This window comes from Oncorhynchus gorbuscha, linkage group LG07 (genome assembly GCF_021184085.1).
Source record: "Oncorhynchus gorbuscha isolate QuinsamMale2020 ecotype Even-year linkage group LG07, OgorEven_v1.0, whole genome shotgun sequence".
Taxonomy (NCBI): domain Eukaryota; kingdom Metazoa; phylum Chordata; class Actinopteri; order Salmoniformes; family Salmonidae; genus Oncorhynchus; species Oncorhynchus gorbuscha.
In genome coordinates this window covers 66,627,395-66,645,136 of record NC_060179.1, presented here as the reverse complement: position 1 = coordinate 66,645,136, position 17,742 = coordinate 66,627,395, and the positions used below count along the sequence as shown (strand labels likewise).

The following is a 17,742-nucleotide window of genomic DNA, read 5'->3' as shown; positions in this document are numbered from 1 at the left end:
CTACCATTTGCCATACTGTAGCACTCTGAGTGTTTGTTCCTGTCCCCCAGTCTCACCATTCACTGTGTTGTTCCAATACACAGTTGGTAGAACAGGAAATGATACAGAGGCAGTCAGGCAAGTTGAAACCTGTGTGCGCACACAGGGCAGTGGTAGACTGCTAGGATTTATAACTGACACCACAGGACCTCTGAACATAGGACTCTTGGACAAGTTAACTAATTTGATGGAAACTAGATGGTGAAATAGAGATTTACCAGGTTTAATATGATGGGTATTAATGAAAATGGAAGTTATTAAACTCCCTCTGACATTTGGGAGCCTCTGAACATTCAGAGAGAAGAGGACAAAGTTGGTACAAGCCTTTCATCTCCAGGTAGGCACATTTATTGTATCGTCAAGCCTTGAATTACATTGGTTTTATTGTAAGAGTTTGGTGTGATGTTAGTGTGCATTATTGTGACATGGGATTCCCTTTGAATGACACTTTGCCTATTCTGCTGTAAGTGGGGATTAAATCATGTGTTTAACTTGTTCTGCATAACATCTCTGACTCATTATAATGTAGAGTTGGTTTTTACCCTTGGCTTTATCAAGACCAAAGCTTAATTTCAACACCATATCAATCAAGTTACTCAAACTCTAAGAAGATATTTAAAATGTATTTTCACCAGGACATTCGATCCAAGTACAATATCCAATGTCAACAAAATACAGTTATGATGACAGATCAGATGGCTCACTCACTTTGAATGGGTAAGATTGGAGAGGGAATCAACTTGGACCAATTTGACTCCTGACTAGTAATTGGTCCTGGTTGTCAATGCTTTCACAATACTAAAATTAGAGGGAGGAACTGTGTTTTCTGCAGTTCTCCATTATCCTCTGGAGGCCTTATATGGGAAACTGAGATTGCAGATTGACTATGGGGTGATCTGAGAATCGTCACTCCAGGGTGGTGCAGGGCTACAGGCTTCCTGTTCTGTGTGCCCGTGTTGTGTGTCTTTAGTGCTCTAAATTTGGGGTTAGGGCGTTCTGCACTGCAGTGACTGCTGTCAGCAACTTCCTGTAGCAGTATTTTCATGCACAGCGATGGGAACCAACATTTAATGGTGTCTGCCTGCCCATTTTCAAGTTAAAATCATGGAACAAAAACGGCCATACCTGTCAGTCTGCATTCTTTATGATAATAATCTGTAAGGCAGATGTGCATCATGTTGCTAGAGGACAAAGATGGACTTTAGTAACAGTACTTCCACAACAGAGATCCTATTAATTAATCAGAGATCCTATTAATTCGTTCTAATATGTAATTCTGTGAATCCCACAATGTTGAGGTTCCCCAACGCCTATTACTGTATGGCCAGTGTAGCAAAGTCCTGCCTCAGTTTACTAGATCTGAATGTATGTTTTTAATGCAAATAAAGTTTATGTCCCAAATGCCACTCTACCTATGGACCCTGGTAAAAAAAAAAGTAGGGTGCCATTTTAGATGCACAAAGTCAGATACAGCAGTTTTAAATGTACCCTTTCGACTGTTTCCAGCTCCCAAGATGACCTCTTCTGAAATGTGACTGTATGCATCTCAATACAGAGGCCCCAGCCAGGGGAGCGGCTGACTGTATAGGCCTACCTACAGTAACATGGAGATGGTGCAGGTGGAGTTTGAGTATGAGTACACAGCCAGGAACGGGGCTCTGGTCTCCATCAAGCCCAACGACATGTAATTGATTTGAAAATATTTATTGTCCATAAAATATTTCACAAAATGGAAATAGGTCATCAGCTCATGGTAAAATGAGTACAATTACAAACAAAGATCGGACAACATGATATAGATTATAGACGTACTGTGTGTTTTGCACAGCCCCCAAACATATTGTTTACATTGCCTTTTTGGGCCTGTAATGTTCACAGGTACATCCTGGTCTCCAGGACCAACGAGCACTGGTGGCACGTCCAGAAGGACCAGAGCACCAAGCCCTTCTACATCCCTGCAAAGTATGTGAGGGAGCTCTCTGTGGAGACCCAGGGCCAACTGGACCTCACCGATCCTGGGAGTCACACATCCCCGCAGGCAACGACTGACAGAGAGCCAACGAAGATGTCTAACAAAGGTCAAAGGCCAGGCACTGTGATCGGGGTCCACGTGTCCACGGATCACTCTGCGAGATCACTTTCCACTCACAGGAAGTCCACGTTCAGGGTCTCACAAGACATCAATGATATCGAGCGGTATGAGCACGTGAAGACAATGGTGGGACTGCAGACCTCCAACAACGAGACTAGAGATAGCCCGCCATGTGATGAAGAAGTGATGAAGAAGCATAGTTTAGTTCCAGGTGTCTTATTCAACTCAGCCTCAGACACTCCAGGTCTTGGCAATTTGCTGCAGCACCCTTCCCTAAAGCTCCTTGTCCCACCCGAGCCCACACGTGTACTTCCTCAGCTGCAGTCAGGCCATTCTCCGTTTATCAAGGATCCAGTTGAACAGCAGAACTCTGACGGCTGGATGATGAAAACACTGGCAGGGGATCCTAGTGGGCAATCTCATTTATATCAGGACCCTGATATCTATGAGACTATATCAGATATACCACTCTCAGAGATGACAGACATAGTGGAAAAAGAACCGGTTGGATCTCTGGGTGCAACAAAAACACCAGCAGAACAGCAAAGCCTGGATCAAACTTGTGGTCCGATTGATGTTACAGCCCCTTCTCTTTCGGATCAGGTAAGATTGAGAGTCAGTGGTTGGTTTTCCTACATTCATTTCACATTTCCACAAACTTCAAAGTGTTTCCTTTCAAATGGTATCAAGAAATGCATATCCTTGTGAAAATCTGAAAAAGTGTCAGATCCTTAAGAGGTTGTTAAGTAATGATAGACTGTTGTTTCTCTTTGCTTATTTAAGCTGTTCTTGCCATAATATGGACTTGGTCATTTACCAAATAGGGCTATCTTCTGTATACCAACCCAGCCTTGTCACAACACAACACAGCCGATTGGCTCAAATGCATTAAGAAGGAAAGAAATTCCACAAATTAACTTTTCACAAGGCACACCTATTTATTGAAATGCGTTCTGGGTGACTACCTCATGAAGCCGGTTGAGAGAATGCCAAGAGTGTGCAAAGCTATCGAGGCAAAGTGTGGCTACTTTGAAGAATCTCACCTATAAGATATATTTTGATTTGTTTCACACTTTTTTGGTTACTACATGATTCCATATGTGTTATTTCATAGTTTTGATGTCTAATTATTATTCTACACTGTAGAAAATAGTCAAAAATAAAGACCCTTGAATGAGTAGGTGTGTCCAAACCTTTGACTGGCACTGTACATAGTATATAATAAACAGCAAGTAGCAGCAGCGTAAAAAGGGGATCAATGCAAATAGTCCACGTAGCCATTTGATTAACTGTTCAGCAGTCGTATGGCTTGAGGGTAGAAGTTGTTAAGGAGTCTTTCGAACATAGATTGGGCTCTCTGGTAGTGCTTGCCATGTGGTAGCAGAGAGAACAGTCTATGACTTGGGTGGCTGGAGTCTTTGACCATTTTTAGGGCCTTCCTCTGACACCGTCTGGTATAGAGCTCCTGGATGGCAGGAAGCTTGTCCCAAGTGATGTACTGGGCCGTACGCACTACCCTCTGTAGCGCCCTGCGGTCAGATGCCGAGCAGTTTCCAGGTGATGATGTAACCAGTCAGGATGGTACAGCTGTAGAAGTTTTTGAGGATCTGAGGACCCATACCAAAGCTTTAAAGTCTCCTAAGGGGAAATAGCCTTTGTCGTGCCCTCTTCACGACTGTCTTGGCGTGTTTGGATCATGATAGTTGGTTGGTGATGTGGACACCAAGGAACTTGAAGCTCTCAACACACTCCACTACAGCCCCCGTTGATGGGATCTGAATACAGATATGAATCGGTTGGTCACAGATTCTTTAAAAAAAGGTTGGGCTGTGGATCAGAAAACCAGTCAGTGTCTGATGTGACCACCATTTACCTCGTGCAGCGCGACACATCTCCTTCTCATAAAGTTTATCAGGCTGTTGATTGTGGCCTATGGAATGTTGTTCCACTCGTCTTCAATGGCTGTGCGAAGTTTCTGGCTATTGGTGGGACCTGGAATACGCTGTCGTACACATCGATCCAGAGCATCCCAAACGTGCTTAATGAGTGACATGTCTGAGTATGCAGGCCATGGAAGAATTTGAATATTTTAATCTTCCAGAAATTGTGTACAGATCCTTGCGACATGGCCATGCATTATCATGATGGAGGTGGATGAATGACACGACAATGGGCCTCAGGATCTTGTCACTGTATCTCTGCACAGTCAAATTGACATTGATAAAATGCAATTGTGTTTGTTGTCTGTAGCTTATGCCTGCCCATATCATAATCTCACTGCCACCATGGGGCACTCTGTTCACAACATTGACAGAAAACCGCTCGCCCACACAAAGCCATACATTTGGTTTGCGTTTGTGAGGCCGGTTGGACGTACTGCCAATTTCTGTAAAATGACAGCTTGTGGTAGAGACATAAACATTAAAGATGGGAACATCTCTGGTGGACAGCCTTGCGGTCAACATGCCAATTGCACACTCCCTCACAACTTGAGACATGTGGCATTGTGTTGTGTGACAAAACTGCACATTTTAGTGGCCTTTTATTGCCCCCAGCACAAGGTGAACCTGTATAATGATCATGCTGTTTAATCAGTTTCTCGATATGCCACACCTGTCAGGTGGATGGATTATCTTGGCAGAAGAGAAATACTCAATAACAGGGATGTAAACACATTTGTGCAAAACATTTGAGAAATATGCTTTTTGTGCGTAGGGAACATTTTTGGAATATTTTATTTCAGCTCATGAAACATGGGTCCAACACTTTACATGTTGTGTTTAGATATTTGTTCAGTGTACATGCAGTACAGAAAACTGGAAAGTCACTAAACATTTCCACATAATCAAAATCTCTGGGGCCTACTGTCTAACTGTTTATTGGGCTTGCATCTGTCCTATGTCCCATTGTTCAGCAGCCCAATGGCTGATGGAGTGAAACATGCCTTGCTCCTATTCTTACTAAGCAATGGGACCCTTAATCTCCTTCTGGCGGGCAGCAGTTCAAAACATAGGGCAAGATTGTGTGTGGGGTCTTCTATGATGCGTTTGGCCTTGTCCATTGCCTGTTTATCATAGAGGCCCTGAAGCCCCCTGCGCTGCAGCTCACAGAGCTTGGACCCCAGATTTGCAGTCTGCCTAAGGATACCCTTATTATAAACTGACAGGCCACCATACCAGGCCAGGAAACAGAGAGTTAGCACACTCTCTCTATATGGCAGGTGTAATAGTTGGAGATTATCCGGGTGTTAACATTCGGTTGTCTCAGTCTGCGCAGGAGGTACAGTCGTTGTTGGTATTTTTATTGATATGCTTAGTGTTGGCATTAAAAGAGTATGTGCTGTCCATGATGGTTCCCATGTACTTAACTCCCCACCCTCGCTTCACCACCCAGGACTAGGTGGCTCACTGGGTCTGCCTCTGGAAATCAATGAGCAGTTATTTTGTTTGTTGATGTTGAGTGTGAGGTAGTTTTGCACCAGTCATGAACCCTTCATTGTAGTTACCCTGTTGTATTTATTTTAAGAAAAGGACTGGTCTGATTCGTTCCATGATTCATAGAGGAATTATTACTGTACTCAATGTTTGTTTCCCAAATGGCACCTGGTCAAAAGTAGTGCCCTATATAGGGGAATAGGGTGCAAATTGGGAATCAAACAATGAATCACAGTCACAGATGAGAACTAGGTGTATTGCTTGTGTCAGATATCCCAAAATTCGATTGTGGTCAACAGGACTCCCCCCCCCCCTTTAAGATTTAGATGCACTATTGTAAAGTGACTGTTCCACTGGATGTCATAAGGTGAATGCACCAATTTGTAAGTCGCTCTGGATAAGAGCGTCTGCTAAATGACTTAAATGTAAATGTAAATGTAATGAATCACAAACTATCACATTCAGAGAAATACCGTATTACCTTCTGGCATCCATCCATAAACATGAGTCAAAAGATGTTTTCAGTAAGTGAGGCTTGTGATCTGCATTAAAGATGCATGGTGATATTGTTAACAGAATGCAATGTGTTTGCTTGAAAGTTGTGCTGTTAACTTGGTTTTTATCCATAAGAAATGTATCCATAAAACATGCACGAGATGATAAAATCCCTGCTAATGTATGGAAAGATTCCCAACATAGCATGGCATATCTTGGCTTTAGTAGACTCAATTTATTATTCTATGCCAGCTCATCTACATATGAATACACACACACACTCTTTTGTGTGCCAGTCCAACGGGGTAAGGGGGTGCCCCTAGAATGCAACTGTAGTGTCCAGACCAGCTGATTCAAGTGTTGGTGCAACTGTCTGGAATACGTTAAAGCGGGGCCACATCACTGTTAGGTGCGTATGGACCTGTACAATTTGATTGGAACAATTATAAGTATCTGTCCGATTTCACAAAAGTGGAATCGTCTTTCTATCTCTTATTACATTTTCTTTTTATTACCGTGAATGTGGGTCGGGTTTAGGGGAGAGTTGTTGGGGCAACCACAGAACAGGTTAGAAACTGGTTAATTCTGCTGGTTCGAATCGATAGGCTACATACATACTGTAACCAGAAAGGAAAGAGTTAATCCGAAATGTAGGCTACCAACAACCACTTCCAAACTGCTGGTTGTAGTTGCTTCCAGTTGCTGCATGTTGCCAGAGCACCACGAGAATTATCCAACCTAAAAGAATTATGGAAATTTAGCGAATGCAAATTACATTGAATAAAGTTGGTTGGCTTGACAGGCGCAACATCGTTTTTCGGAGAAACCTTGAACTTCCCACGAGTCCGAAGTCATCTTTGGTTCACCTGTTCCGAGGTAAAGTGACGTGGGCCGCTTCTAGTATCGGGATGTACAGTCAAGCATGGAACTATTTGTATACATCTGGGTGTAGCCTATAAATTGGCTACATTTTATCTGCTCCGCTCACGATTTTAAAGTTATTACATTGTTCCAATGTGAAAACATTATGATTGCTGACTAAACTAGTATAGTAGGCCTAAATTGCTATAATAGAACTTGATCTAGTTTGCAAACTGAAGCGTGTAAATGTAGAAAGACTATTTAAAAAAGCTTAGATAAAGCCACCACAGATACTGGTTTATTTTCTAAAATCGGTTTTACCATAGGAAACTCCCCAATTTACAGAAAGGCAGAGAGCTGGTTTGTGGCTTTCAACAATAATCCTCAGTGGAATGAATGACACCCTCACTTCCCCTGTCTGTCGGGACAATGGGGGAAGCATCCCAAATGGCACTCTACACCCTGTGTAGAGCACTACTTTTGACCAGGACCCATAGTGCTCAGCAATGAAATGTATAAGGAATATGGTGCCATTTAGGACTCAGAAGGTTGCAACTCATGTGGACGTGCCAGGACCCCTCAAGTGGAGCCCCACTTCCCCAAATGGAGGTCCGTCTCCATGGTAATGTGTGGGGGTTTAGAGTTTAACTCAGAAGAAGCAGCTAGCTAGGGCTTAGGTTAGGTGGCATTGACAACCATGCCATGCAGTGTGTGAATAGGCTATGCACAATGTGCACACTGGCAATCAAACTCACATTTAGGTAATTGTCAAGTCTTTACTCATTCTATCAGTACATGACATGTACTGTAGGCTAGTTCCATTGCTTCCTGAATTGAAGCGCTCTAGGTAAATATAATGAACCAAAATATAAATGCAACATGCAACAATTTCACATTTTACTGAGTTACAGTTCATATAAGTAAATCAGTTAATTAGACCCTAATCAATGGATTTAACATGACTGCGAATACAGATATGCTTCTGTTGGTCAAATCAAATCACATTTATTTATAAAGCCCTTTTTACATAAGCAGATGTCACAAAGTGCTTATATAGAAACCCAGCCTAAAATCCCAAACAACAAGCAATGCAGATGGAGAAGCACGGTGGCTAAGAAAAACTCCCTAGAAAGGCAGGGACCTAGGAAAAAACCTAGAGAGGAACCAGGCTATGAAGGGTTGCCAGTCCTTTTCTGGCTGTGCCCGATGGAGAATATAAGAGAACATGGCCATTAAGGTGTTCAAATGTTCATAGATGACCAGCAGTATCACAGACACATTTGAGAAATACTAAAACAGGTAGGGTCGTGGATCTTTAAACCAATCTGTATCTGGTGTGATCACCATTTGCCTCATGCAGTGTGAAACGTCTCCTTTGCATAGAGTTGATCAGGCTGTTGATTGTGGAGTGTTGTCCCACTCTTCTTCAATGGCTGTGTGAAGTTACTGGATATTGGCAGGAACTGGAATATGCTGTCATTCATGTTGATCCAGAGCATTCCAAACATGCTCAATGGGTGACATGTCTGGTGAGTATGCAGGCCATGGAAGAACTGGGACATTTTCATCTTCCAGGAATTGTGTACAGATCCTTGCGACATGAGGCTGTGCATTATCATGCTGAAACATGAGGCACGACAATGGATCTCGTCACGGTATCTCTGTGCATTCAAATTGCCATCGATAAAAATCAATTGTGTTCGTTGTCCGTAGCTTATGCCTGCCCATACCATAACCCCACCGCCACTATGGAATAGTCTGTTCACAAGTTGACATCAGCAAACTGCTCACCCATATGACGCCATACACTTGTATGTAGTTGTGAGGCCGGTTGGACGTACTGCCAAGTTCTCTAAAACGACGTTGGAGGCGGCTTATGGTAGAGAAATTAACATTAAATTATCTGGCAAACGCTCTGATGGACATTCCTGCAGTCAGTGTGCCAATTGCACGCTCCCTCAAATCTTGAGAAATTTGTGGCATTGTGCTGTGTGACAAAACTGCACATTTTAGTGGGCTTTTATTGTCCCCAGCACCTGGTACAATGATCATGCTGTTTAATCAGCTTATTGATATGCCACACCTGTTAGTTGGATGGATTATCTTGGCAAATAAGAAATGCTCACTGACAGGAATGTAAACAAATTTGTGCAAAACATTTCAGAGAAATTTTATTTTTGTGCTTCTGGAACATTTCGGGGATGTTTTATTTGAATCTCATGAAACCAACACTACATGTAGCGCATATTTGTTTTCAGTGTACATACCTTTGGTTCATCTGATATGGCTAGTTGGCTAAACTGTTCTGGATGAGTGGCAATGAATGGTCCTGTGGCACTCCTGCTATGCAGCAACAAGGGTAGTGTTACAAATGGCACCCTATTCCCTATTTGGTGCATTACTTTTGACCAGGGCCCATAGGGCTATGGTCAAAATTAGTGCACTATATAGGGAATATAAGGTTCCATTTGGGACGGAACCTAGGGCTGTTCTGCCCCTTATTGGCATGGGGATCCATCCACTGTTGATTAAGGGATATGTTAGTGCAATCTAAAAAATCGTTAAAGTAAAAAAATATATATACAAAAAAAATATATATATATATATTTGTAGAATTTAAGTTGTAGGACAGTGGCTGGTACAGTATGAAGCTAAGGAATAGAGGCTTTAATCAAACAGACTGTACAGAGAGAACCTCCAACCTGTATTCTCTGTGTTCTAGAGCCGCAAAGGCTCCTGAGTGGCGCAGCAGTCTAAGGCACTGCATCTCAGTGCTAGACACATCACTACAGACCCTGGTTTTATCCCAGGCTGTATTTGGCCCAGCATCGTCCGGGTACGGGGAGGGTTTGGCTGGGCTAGGCAATCATTGTAAAATAAGAATTTGTTCTTAACTAACTTGCTTAGTTAAGTTTTTTTAAATGAAATAAAATATGCCATGTGCAATAGATTTCTGAAATAAGCAGCATTTTGGGTGTAACTGGATAGCAGTCCTGTAGGTTTTACAGGAGTAAGTGACAATGTGTATTAAGGCTCGCACACATCGCACCAAAAGTGGATCTAGCATTCTTCTGCTGATCTTGATCCTTCAGTGCGCTGTGTTTTAGGGACTACCCGCTGTAGACGCCTGACTCGGTGCGCCCTTGGTTGGCAAATTAAGCTCAGAGGTGCTAAGTACTCTCGGGCCAGCAAACGCTGTTGGTGTGTCTGAGCCCTTAGTGTCTGACTTGCATCATCTTACATGTCTTGTAACTGTAGCCTTCACTTACACTGTACCATAGGTCTCTGATCAAAGTAGTGCACTATGTAGGGAATAGGGTGCCTTTTGGGATGCAATCTTTAATATAATGTTTAGAGCTAAGCAGAAGCCACATGAATGTTAAAATAAGCGCTGTCAGTTCCTAATGAAATTTACTGTCAAGAAGAATGCATGCATTTGATCAGAGACTTTTGGTGGGAAAACCCTTCCCTGAAAGTTTTGATTGAATATTGACCACTGTTGTTCTATAGCCTTGATCATCCAAACTAGACATGTCGATGTCGGTCCAATGTTTTCATTTGTCAACAGGACCAATGTCCCAAAGATCTTTTAAAGGAGACGCCAAAATGTATTTTTGACTCAACATACAGTATCTCAACCCCTCTGTGGTTTTGGCAGGGTGTGCTGTCCATTCAGCTGACTGTGTGTGTGCACCTTTGTGTGTGCATGTCCATTCTCCCGTGCTGTGATTGGGACAAGGATTGGGACTTTGAGAGGCACTGGGGGAGCCTGAACAGACAGCCTCTTGAGTCTGAACAGATCACAACGTAACCTAGAGACAGACGGTACAGCAGCTGTTGTAAGTTACTCTGTTCTGCAGACCAAAGTCACATGCCAGGAAACTCTCTGTTCCTGCTCTCTGACAGAATAGAACACCAGGTAGCGTGTTGTTCAGGGGAAGGACATACAGGTGAGTCCATTGTCTGATTGTTCCCCTCCTCAGCAGCAACACTGGCCAAATGGCACCCCATTCCCTATATAGTGCACTTTACTTACTACTGTACACAGCTATAATTCAAGGACAACCACTTCAATTGAATCAGAAACAATCTCACTCCCAGACAGTCCCAAATGGCACCCTAGGGCTCTGGTCAAAAGTAGTGCACTTTAAAGGAAATAGGGTGCCATTTGGGACTGTCTGTGAGTGAGATGTTTTCTGATTCAATTGAAGTGGTTGTCCTTGAATTATAGCTGTGCTGCTCAGGGATATTATGTTTTATTGTGGTCATTAGGCCTTGGTAGTGGTGAGTGGTTAGTCTTGGTTTATTGGTACTAGTGTGTGAACCAGAGCAACAGTTCTAGCACTACCAGAGCCCATAGGGTCAAAAACAGTGCACTACAAAGCGAATAGGAGGTCATCTGGGACATATCCTAGGCATGGCTTCTAAACTGAAATCATGTGGAGGTTATATAAGAGTAAGGGTGAATAGATTTAGATGAATCCAACATTTAGGCTAACACGCAATGTCATGATCCCGAGGCTGTCATGATGGTTGGACTATCGAGTGGAGTGGACTATCCTAGTTAAATACAAATTAACTCAATTGACATGAAAGTGAATGTAGGAATGCATTGCTTATATGATCCAATTTTCAGTCATTCCTTAACTATTGTTGTAAACAAACTTTTCTCATGAAAAATAATAGTAATGGTGCTATCTTCATGTTCATGCATCACTAGATGTATTGCTTTGGTAAACACACACACACCACTTGAGTGGGAGGTGGAAAGTCATCATTTTTCTCTGTACTTGTGTAGTATCTCCTCTAGCACCTCCCATTGACTGCTCCTCAGCTGTAATGAGACAATTCAATGACTGCATTTACACAGGCAACCCAATTCTGATGTTTTTTTTCTCACTAATTGGTCTTTTGACCAATCAGATCAGTGCTGAAAAAGTTCTGATGTGAAAAGACCTGATGTGACTCATCAAAAGAACAATTAGTGAATAAAATATCAGAATGGGGCAGCCCGTCTACACGCAGCCAATGTCTCAAGTATCTTGTCTCCTTGGTCAAGTATTCATATTGGGCAGCAGTTGTTACCACGTATCTTTGACTTGGGCTCTTATAATGTTACCACAGTATATTCAGACATTACCATATCATCTCTCTTTTGTATTCATCTCTATGTACCATCTATGTTCTAGAATATCTATGTTCTAGAGATCTGTTTTCCTGCAGATCCTACTGGAGCTGGTTTTCTGCGTCGATGCAGTCGAAGAGCGTCAGTCAGCCTGGCCTGAGGAGATGGGTAGGGAAGTGATAAGGTTGGTGTGCTGTATGTAGATTGTAGAAGGTAGAACTAGAATTCCACACAGCATTCTCTGGGGTAATCCAGGATTCTGGGCCATGAGGAGTGATGTAACGGGGGTGGAGTCAGACTCATTCAATAGGCCGACTGTTTTTGTGGTGTGATTAGGGCCCCAATTTGCTTCCCTATTGTTTGATTGGATGATTGCTAAATCGGTTAAGTAATCAGGCAGATTGCTGATTCATAGCATTGCTCAAGGCTACAGTATGAGAGAAATTTCAGCTTTTTCTCCTTTAGGGCAATTAAAGACTATGCAAAATATTGCAATCGTCTCCTAGTTCAACAACATAACAAGGTTTCCTCTTCCGCAGTGCTTCACTTTCATTCTTTTGGTTGGCATTTCAATTTTAAACACTCACAAAACAGAGGATGTATGATGATATTTGACAAACTTTTAAAAAAATCATGAATTAAATTACTTAAATTTGAATGGGCTGTATCCCCTGTTAAGTTATGTCTGCATCAATGAAGTGTGTTGTCCACTCAGGTCCTTGTTTGTGAGTCTGAAATACAGGCCTCCTCTGTGCTTATGTAATAGCATAAGCATAGTGTGAGGCTGCTGGCCCGGGCACATTTGAATAGCAAAACACCTTGTGCCCAGGTACCAAATATAGAGGTGAAATATTTGGGATGTTCCAGGAACTGTATTCGCCAGGGTGCCAGTCGGTTTCTGCTGTCTTGCCAACTGGTTGACATGGCATCTCTGATGTTTACTGCAGATAATATTCCTGCTTGGTGAATCCAAGCCAATGGATGTAAAAAATAACTATTCAAACGTCAACTGCAACCGCCAGCCTGAATCTGAAAAAACCTACAGTCATTGATGGAGATGTAGTGCTACTATTGTACACCAAACCCAATATTGGTTGGTGTGTTGTGATACTATTGGTTGGGGTATTATCATTATGCTATTGGTTGGGGTATTATCATTATACTATTGGTTGGGGTGTTATGATACAGTGCCTTCGGAAAGTATTCAGACCCCTTGACCTTTTCACATTTTGTTAGGTTCCAGCCCTGTTCAAAAATGGATTACATTTTATTTTTTTCCTCATCAATCTACACACAATACCCCATAGTGACAAAACAAAAACAGGTTTTTAGACATGTTTGATAGTTTATTAAAAATAAAACTGAAATATTACATTTACATACAGTTGAAGTTTACATACACCTTAGCCAAATACATTTAAACTCAGTTTTTCACAATTCCTGACATTTAATCCTAGTAAAACTTCTCTGTTTTTAGGTCAGTTAGGATCACCACTTTATTTTAAGAATGTGAAATGTCAGAATAATAACAGAGAGAATGATATATTTCAGTTTTCATTTCTTTCATCACATTCCCAGTGGGTCAGAAGTTTACATACACTCAATTAGTATTTGGTAGCATTGCCTTTAAATTGTTTAACTTCGGTCAAACGTTTTGGGTAGCCTTCCACAAGCTTCCCACAATAAGTTGTTTGAATTTTGGCCCATTCCTCCTGACAGGGCTGGTGTAACGGAGTCAGGTTTGTAGGCCTCCTTGCTCGCACACACTTTTTCAGTTCTGCCCACAAATCTTCTATAGCATTGAGGTCGGCAGCGGCAGCGTAGCCTAGTGGTTAGAGCGTTGGACTAGTAACCGGAAGGTTGCGAGTTCAAACCCCCGAGCTGACAAGGTACAAATCTGTCGTTCTGCCCCTGAACAGGCAGTTAACCCACTGTTCCCAGGCCGTCATTGAAAATAAGAATATGTTCTTATTTCTGACTTGCCTGGTTAAATAAAGGTAAAATTAAAAATTAAAATTAAAGGTCAGGGCTTTGTGATGGCCACTCCAATACCTTGACTTTGTTGTCATTAAGCCATTTTGCCACAGCTTTGAAAGTATGCTTGGGGTCAATGTCCATTTGGAAGACCCATTTGCAAGCAAGCTTTAACTGATGTCTTGAGATGTTGCGTCAATATACCAATGTAATTTTCTATTCCCATGATGCCATCTATTTTGTGAAGTGCACCAGTCTCTCCTGCAGCAAAGCACCCCCACAACATGATGCTGCCTCACCCGTGCTTCACTGTTGGGATGGTGTTCTTCAGCTTGCAAGCCTCCCTCTTTTTCCTCCAAACATAACGATGGTCATTATGGCCAAACAGTTCTATTTTTGTTTCATCAGACCAGAGGACATTTCTCCAAAAAGTATGATCTTTATCCCCATGTGCAGTTGCAAACCATAGTCTGGCTTTTTTATTACGGTTTTGGAGCAGTGGCTTCATCCTTGCTGATCGGCCTTTCAGGTTATGTCGATATAGGACGTGTTTTACTGTGGATATAGATACTTTTGTACCTGTTTCCTCCAGCATCTTCACAGGGTCCTTTGCTGTTGTTCTGGGATTGATTTGCACTTTTCGCACCAAAGTACGTCATCTCTAGGAGACAGAACACATCTCGTTCCTGAGCGGTATGATGGCTGCGTGGTCCCATGGTGTTTATACTTGCATACTATTGTTTGAACAGATGAACGTGGTACCTTCAGGCATTTGGACATTGCTCCCAAGGATGAACCAGACTTGTCTACAATTTATTTTCTGAGGTCTTGGCTGATTTATTTTGATTTTCCCATGATGTCAAGCAAAGAGGCACTGAGTCTGAAGGTAGGCCTTGAAATACATCCACAGGTACACCTCCAATTGACTCAAATGTTGACAATTAGCCTATCACAAGCTTCTAAAGCCATTACTTCATTTTATGGAATTTTCCAAGCTGTTTAAAAGGCAGTCAACTTAGTGTATAACTTCTGACCCACTGGAATTGTGATACAGTGAATTATAAGTGAAATAATCTGTCTGTAAACAATTGTTGGAAAATGTACTTGTGTCATGCACAAAGTAGATGTCCTTACCGACTTGCCAAAACTATAGTTTTTTGACAAGACATTTGTGGAGTGGTTGAAAAAATTAGTTTTAATGACTCCAACCTAAGTATATGTAAACTTCTCATTTCAACTGTAAGTATTCATAGCCTTTACTCAGTACTTTGTTGAAGCACTCACCATTGGCAGCGATTACAGCCTTGAGTCTTCTTGGGTATGACGCTACAAGCTTCGCACACCTGTATCTGGGGAGTTTCTCCCATTCTTCTCTGCAGATCCTCTCAAGCTCTGTCAGGTTGGATGGGGAGCGTCGCAGCACAGCTATTTTCACGTCTCAACAGAGATGTTCGATCGGGTTCAAGTCCGGGCTCTAGCTGGGCCACTCAAGGACATTCAGAGACCACTCCTGCGCTGTCTTGGCTGTGTGCTTAGGGTCATTGTCCTGTTGGAAAGTGAACCTTCGCCCCAGTCTGAGGTCCTGAGTGCTCTGGAGCATGTTTTCATAAAGGACCTCTTTGTATTTTGTGCCATTCAACTTTGCCTCGATCCTGACTAGTCTCCCAGTCCCTTCCGCTGAAAAACATCCCCACAGCGTGATGCTACCACCACTATGCTTCACCATAAGGATGGTGCCAGGTTTCCTCCAGATGTGACGCTTTGCATTCAGGCGAAAGAGTTCAATCTTGGTTTCATCAGACCGGAGAATCTTGTTTCTCATGGTGTGAGAGTCTTTAAGTGCCTCTTGGCAAACTCCAAGCGGCCTGTCATGTGCCTTTTACTGAGGAGTGGGTTCCGTCTGGCCACTCTACCATAAAGGCCTGATTTGCTGCAGAGATGGTTGTCCTTCTGGAAGGTTCTGCATCTCCACAGAGGAACTCTGGAGCTCTTTCAGAGTGACCACTGTGTTCTTAGTCACCTCCCTGACCAAGGCCAATCTCCCCTGATTGCTCAGTTTGGCCGGGTGGCAGCTCTAGGAAGAGTCCTGGTGGTTCCCAACTTCTTCCATTTAAGAATGATGGAGGCCACTGTGTTCTTGGTCCTTCAGTGCTGTAGACATTTTTTGGTACCCTTCCCCAGATCTGTGCCTTAACACAATCCTGTCTTTGAGCTCTACGGACAATTCCTTTGGCCTCATGGCTTGTTTTTTGCTCTGGACATGCACTGTCAAATGTGGGACCTTTTATAGACATTTTATAGACCTTTTATAGACAGGTCCAAATCATGTACAATCAATTACATTTACCACAGTTGGACTCCAATCACGTTGTAGAAACATCTCAAGGATGATCAATGGAAACGGGATGCACCTGAGCTCAATTTCGAGTCTCATAGCAAAGGGTCTGAATACTTATGTTTTCTTTTTTGAATACATTTGCAAAAATTTCATTATGGGGTATTGTGTGTAATAAAAAAAAAAGATTTAATCAATTTCAGAATAAGGCTGTACTTATGGTTTTATGTGTTATGATACTATTAGTTGATGAATTATGATGATGCTATTGGTTGCAGTGGTATGATATATATTATCATACTATTAGTTGTGTTAGTATGGATGTTATGGTACTACATTTCAGCCAAAGGCTTCAGACAGTCAGCAGTCTGATCTGTGAACAGTCTGATCCTCCCTGGAAGGAAGTGATGGTTGAGCAACTGCCCCTTCACTAAAGTTTCCTGTCTCAAGTCAAACACCCACCTACTCTGCAGTCTGAGCATCAGCCACTCTGGGTTCCTCTTAGTTTTACAGCAACATTGTCCATTAAAATGTGTACATTTCTCCTCTACACAGTGCACAATTGTACTTTTCTATGTAAATTTATCAAGCAATTCTTAAACATTTGTTGTCATTTGATTTGGAAACCAATAGTAGTAGTCCGATTCTTACTGTTAATGCTACTTTCAGGCTGATTACAGAATTTCTAATGTTAATGTAAAGACTACTTCACAAAGAGAATGAGATATAACCCAAACCAGAGTTATAACAGTCAAACCATGACCTTTGTGAGTACAGTGGACTAGCTAAACCCAGAGTTTTTTTCAGTTTCCTCTTAGTTCTGCCCTGGCTTCCTCACTAATTAATCTAATTCACCACTTGAGTAAAGGAATGCACTCTCCTAAAGCTTTGTTTCCATGCCGACATTTCCTTTTTCATCATTGGTAAGACAGAAAGGAAGTGGGTTCAAATGACCTGTCCTCTTTCTATCTGCCTCCTCCTCTCTCTCTCTCTCTCTCTCTCTCTCTCTCTCTCTCTCTCTCTCTCTCTCTCTCTCTCTCTCTCTCTCTCTCTCTCTCTCTCTCTCTCTCTCTCTCTCTCTCTCTCTCTCTCTCTCTCTCTCTCTCTCTTTCTCTCACTCCCTCTTTCTTTCTCTCTCTCTCTTACTTTCTTTCTTTCCCTCTCTTTCGCTCTCTCTCTCTCTTTCTCTTTCTCTTTTCTCTCTTTCTCTCTCTCTCTCTCTCTTTCTATCTCTCTCTCTCTTTCTCTTTCTCTCTCTTTCTCTTTCTCTCTCTCTCTCTCTCTCTCTCTCTCTCTCTCTCTCTCTCTCTCTCTCTCTCTCTCTCTCTCTCTCTCTCTCTCTCTCTCTCTCTCTCTCTCTCTCTCTCTCTCTCTCTGCCTCCCTCCA

General features: G+C 42.3%; 1 protein-coding gene across 3 annotated transcripts in view; it reads left to right on the top strand.

Moving 5' to 3' along the window:
• Window positions 1–117: 117 nt before the first annotated feature.
• Window positions 118–17,742, top strand: part of LOC124040245 (rho GTPase-activating protein 27-like) — a 31,291-nt gene continuing 13,666 nt past the window's right edge. For 2 of the 3 annotated variants that reach the window (XM_046357240.1, XM_046357239.1), the window contains exons 1-3: window positions 118–376; window positions 1,546–1,723; window positions 1,918–2,734. In XM_046357240.1, coding sequence (XP_046213196.1) covers window positions 1,644–1,723; window positions 1,918–2,734 — 897 coding nt within the window. In that variant the 5' untranslated portion in view covers window positions 118–376; window positions 1,546–1,643. The remainder of the gene's footprint in view (window positions 377–1,545; window positions 1,724–1,917; window positions 2,735–17,742) is intronic. The other variant, XM_046357241.1, reaches the window with a different exon arrangement.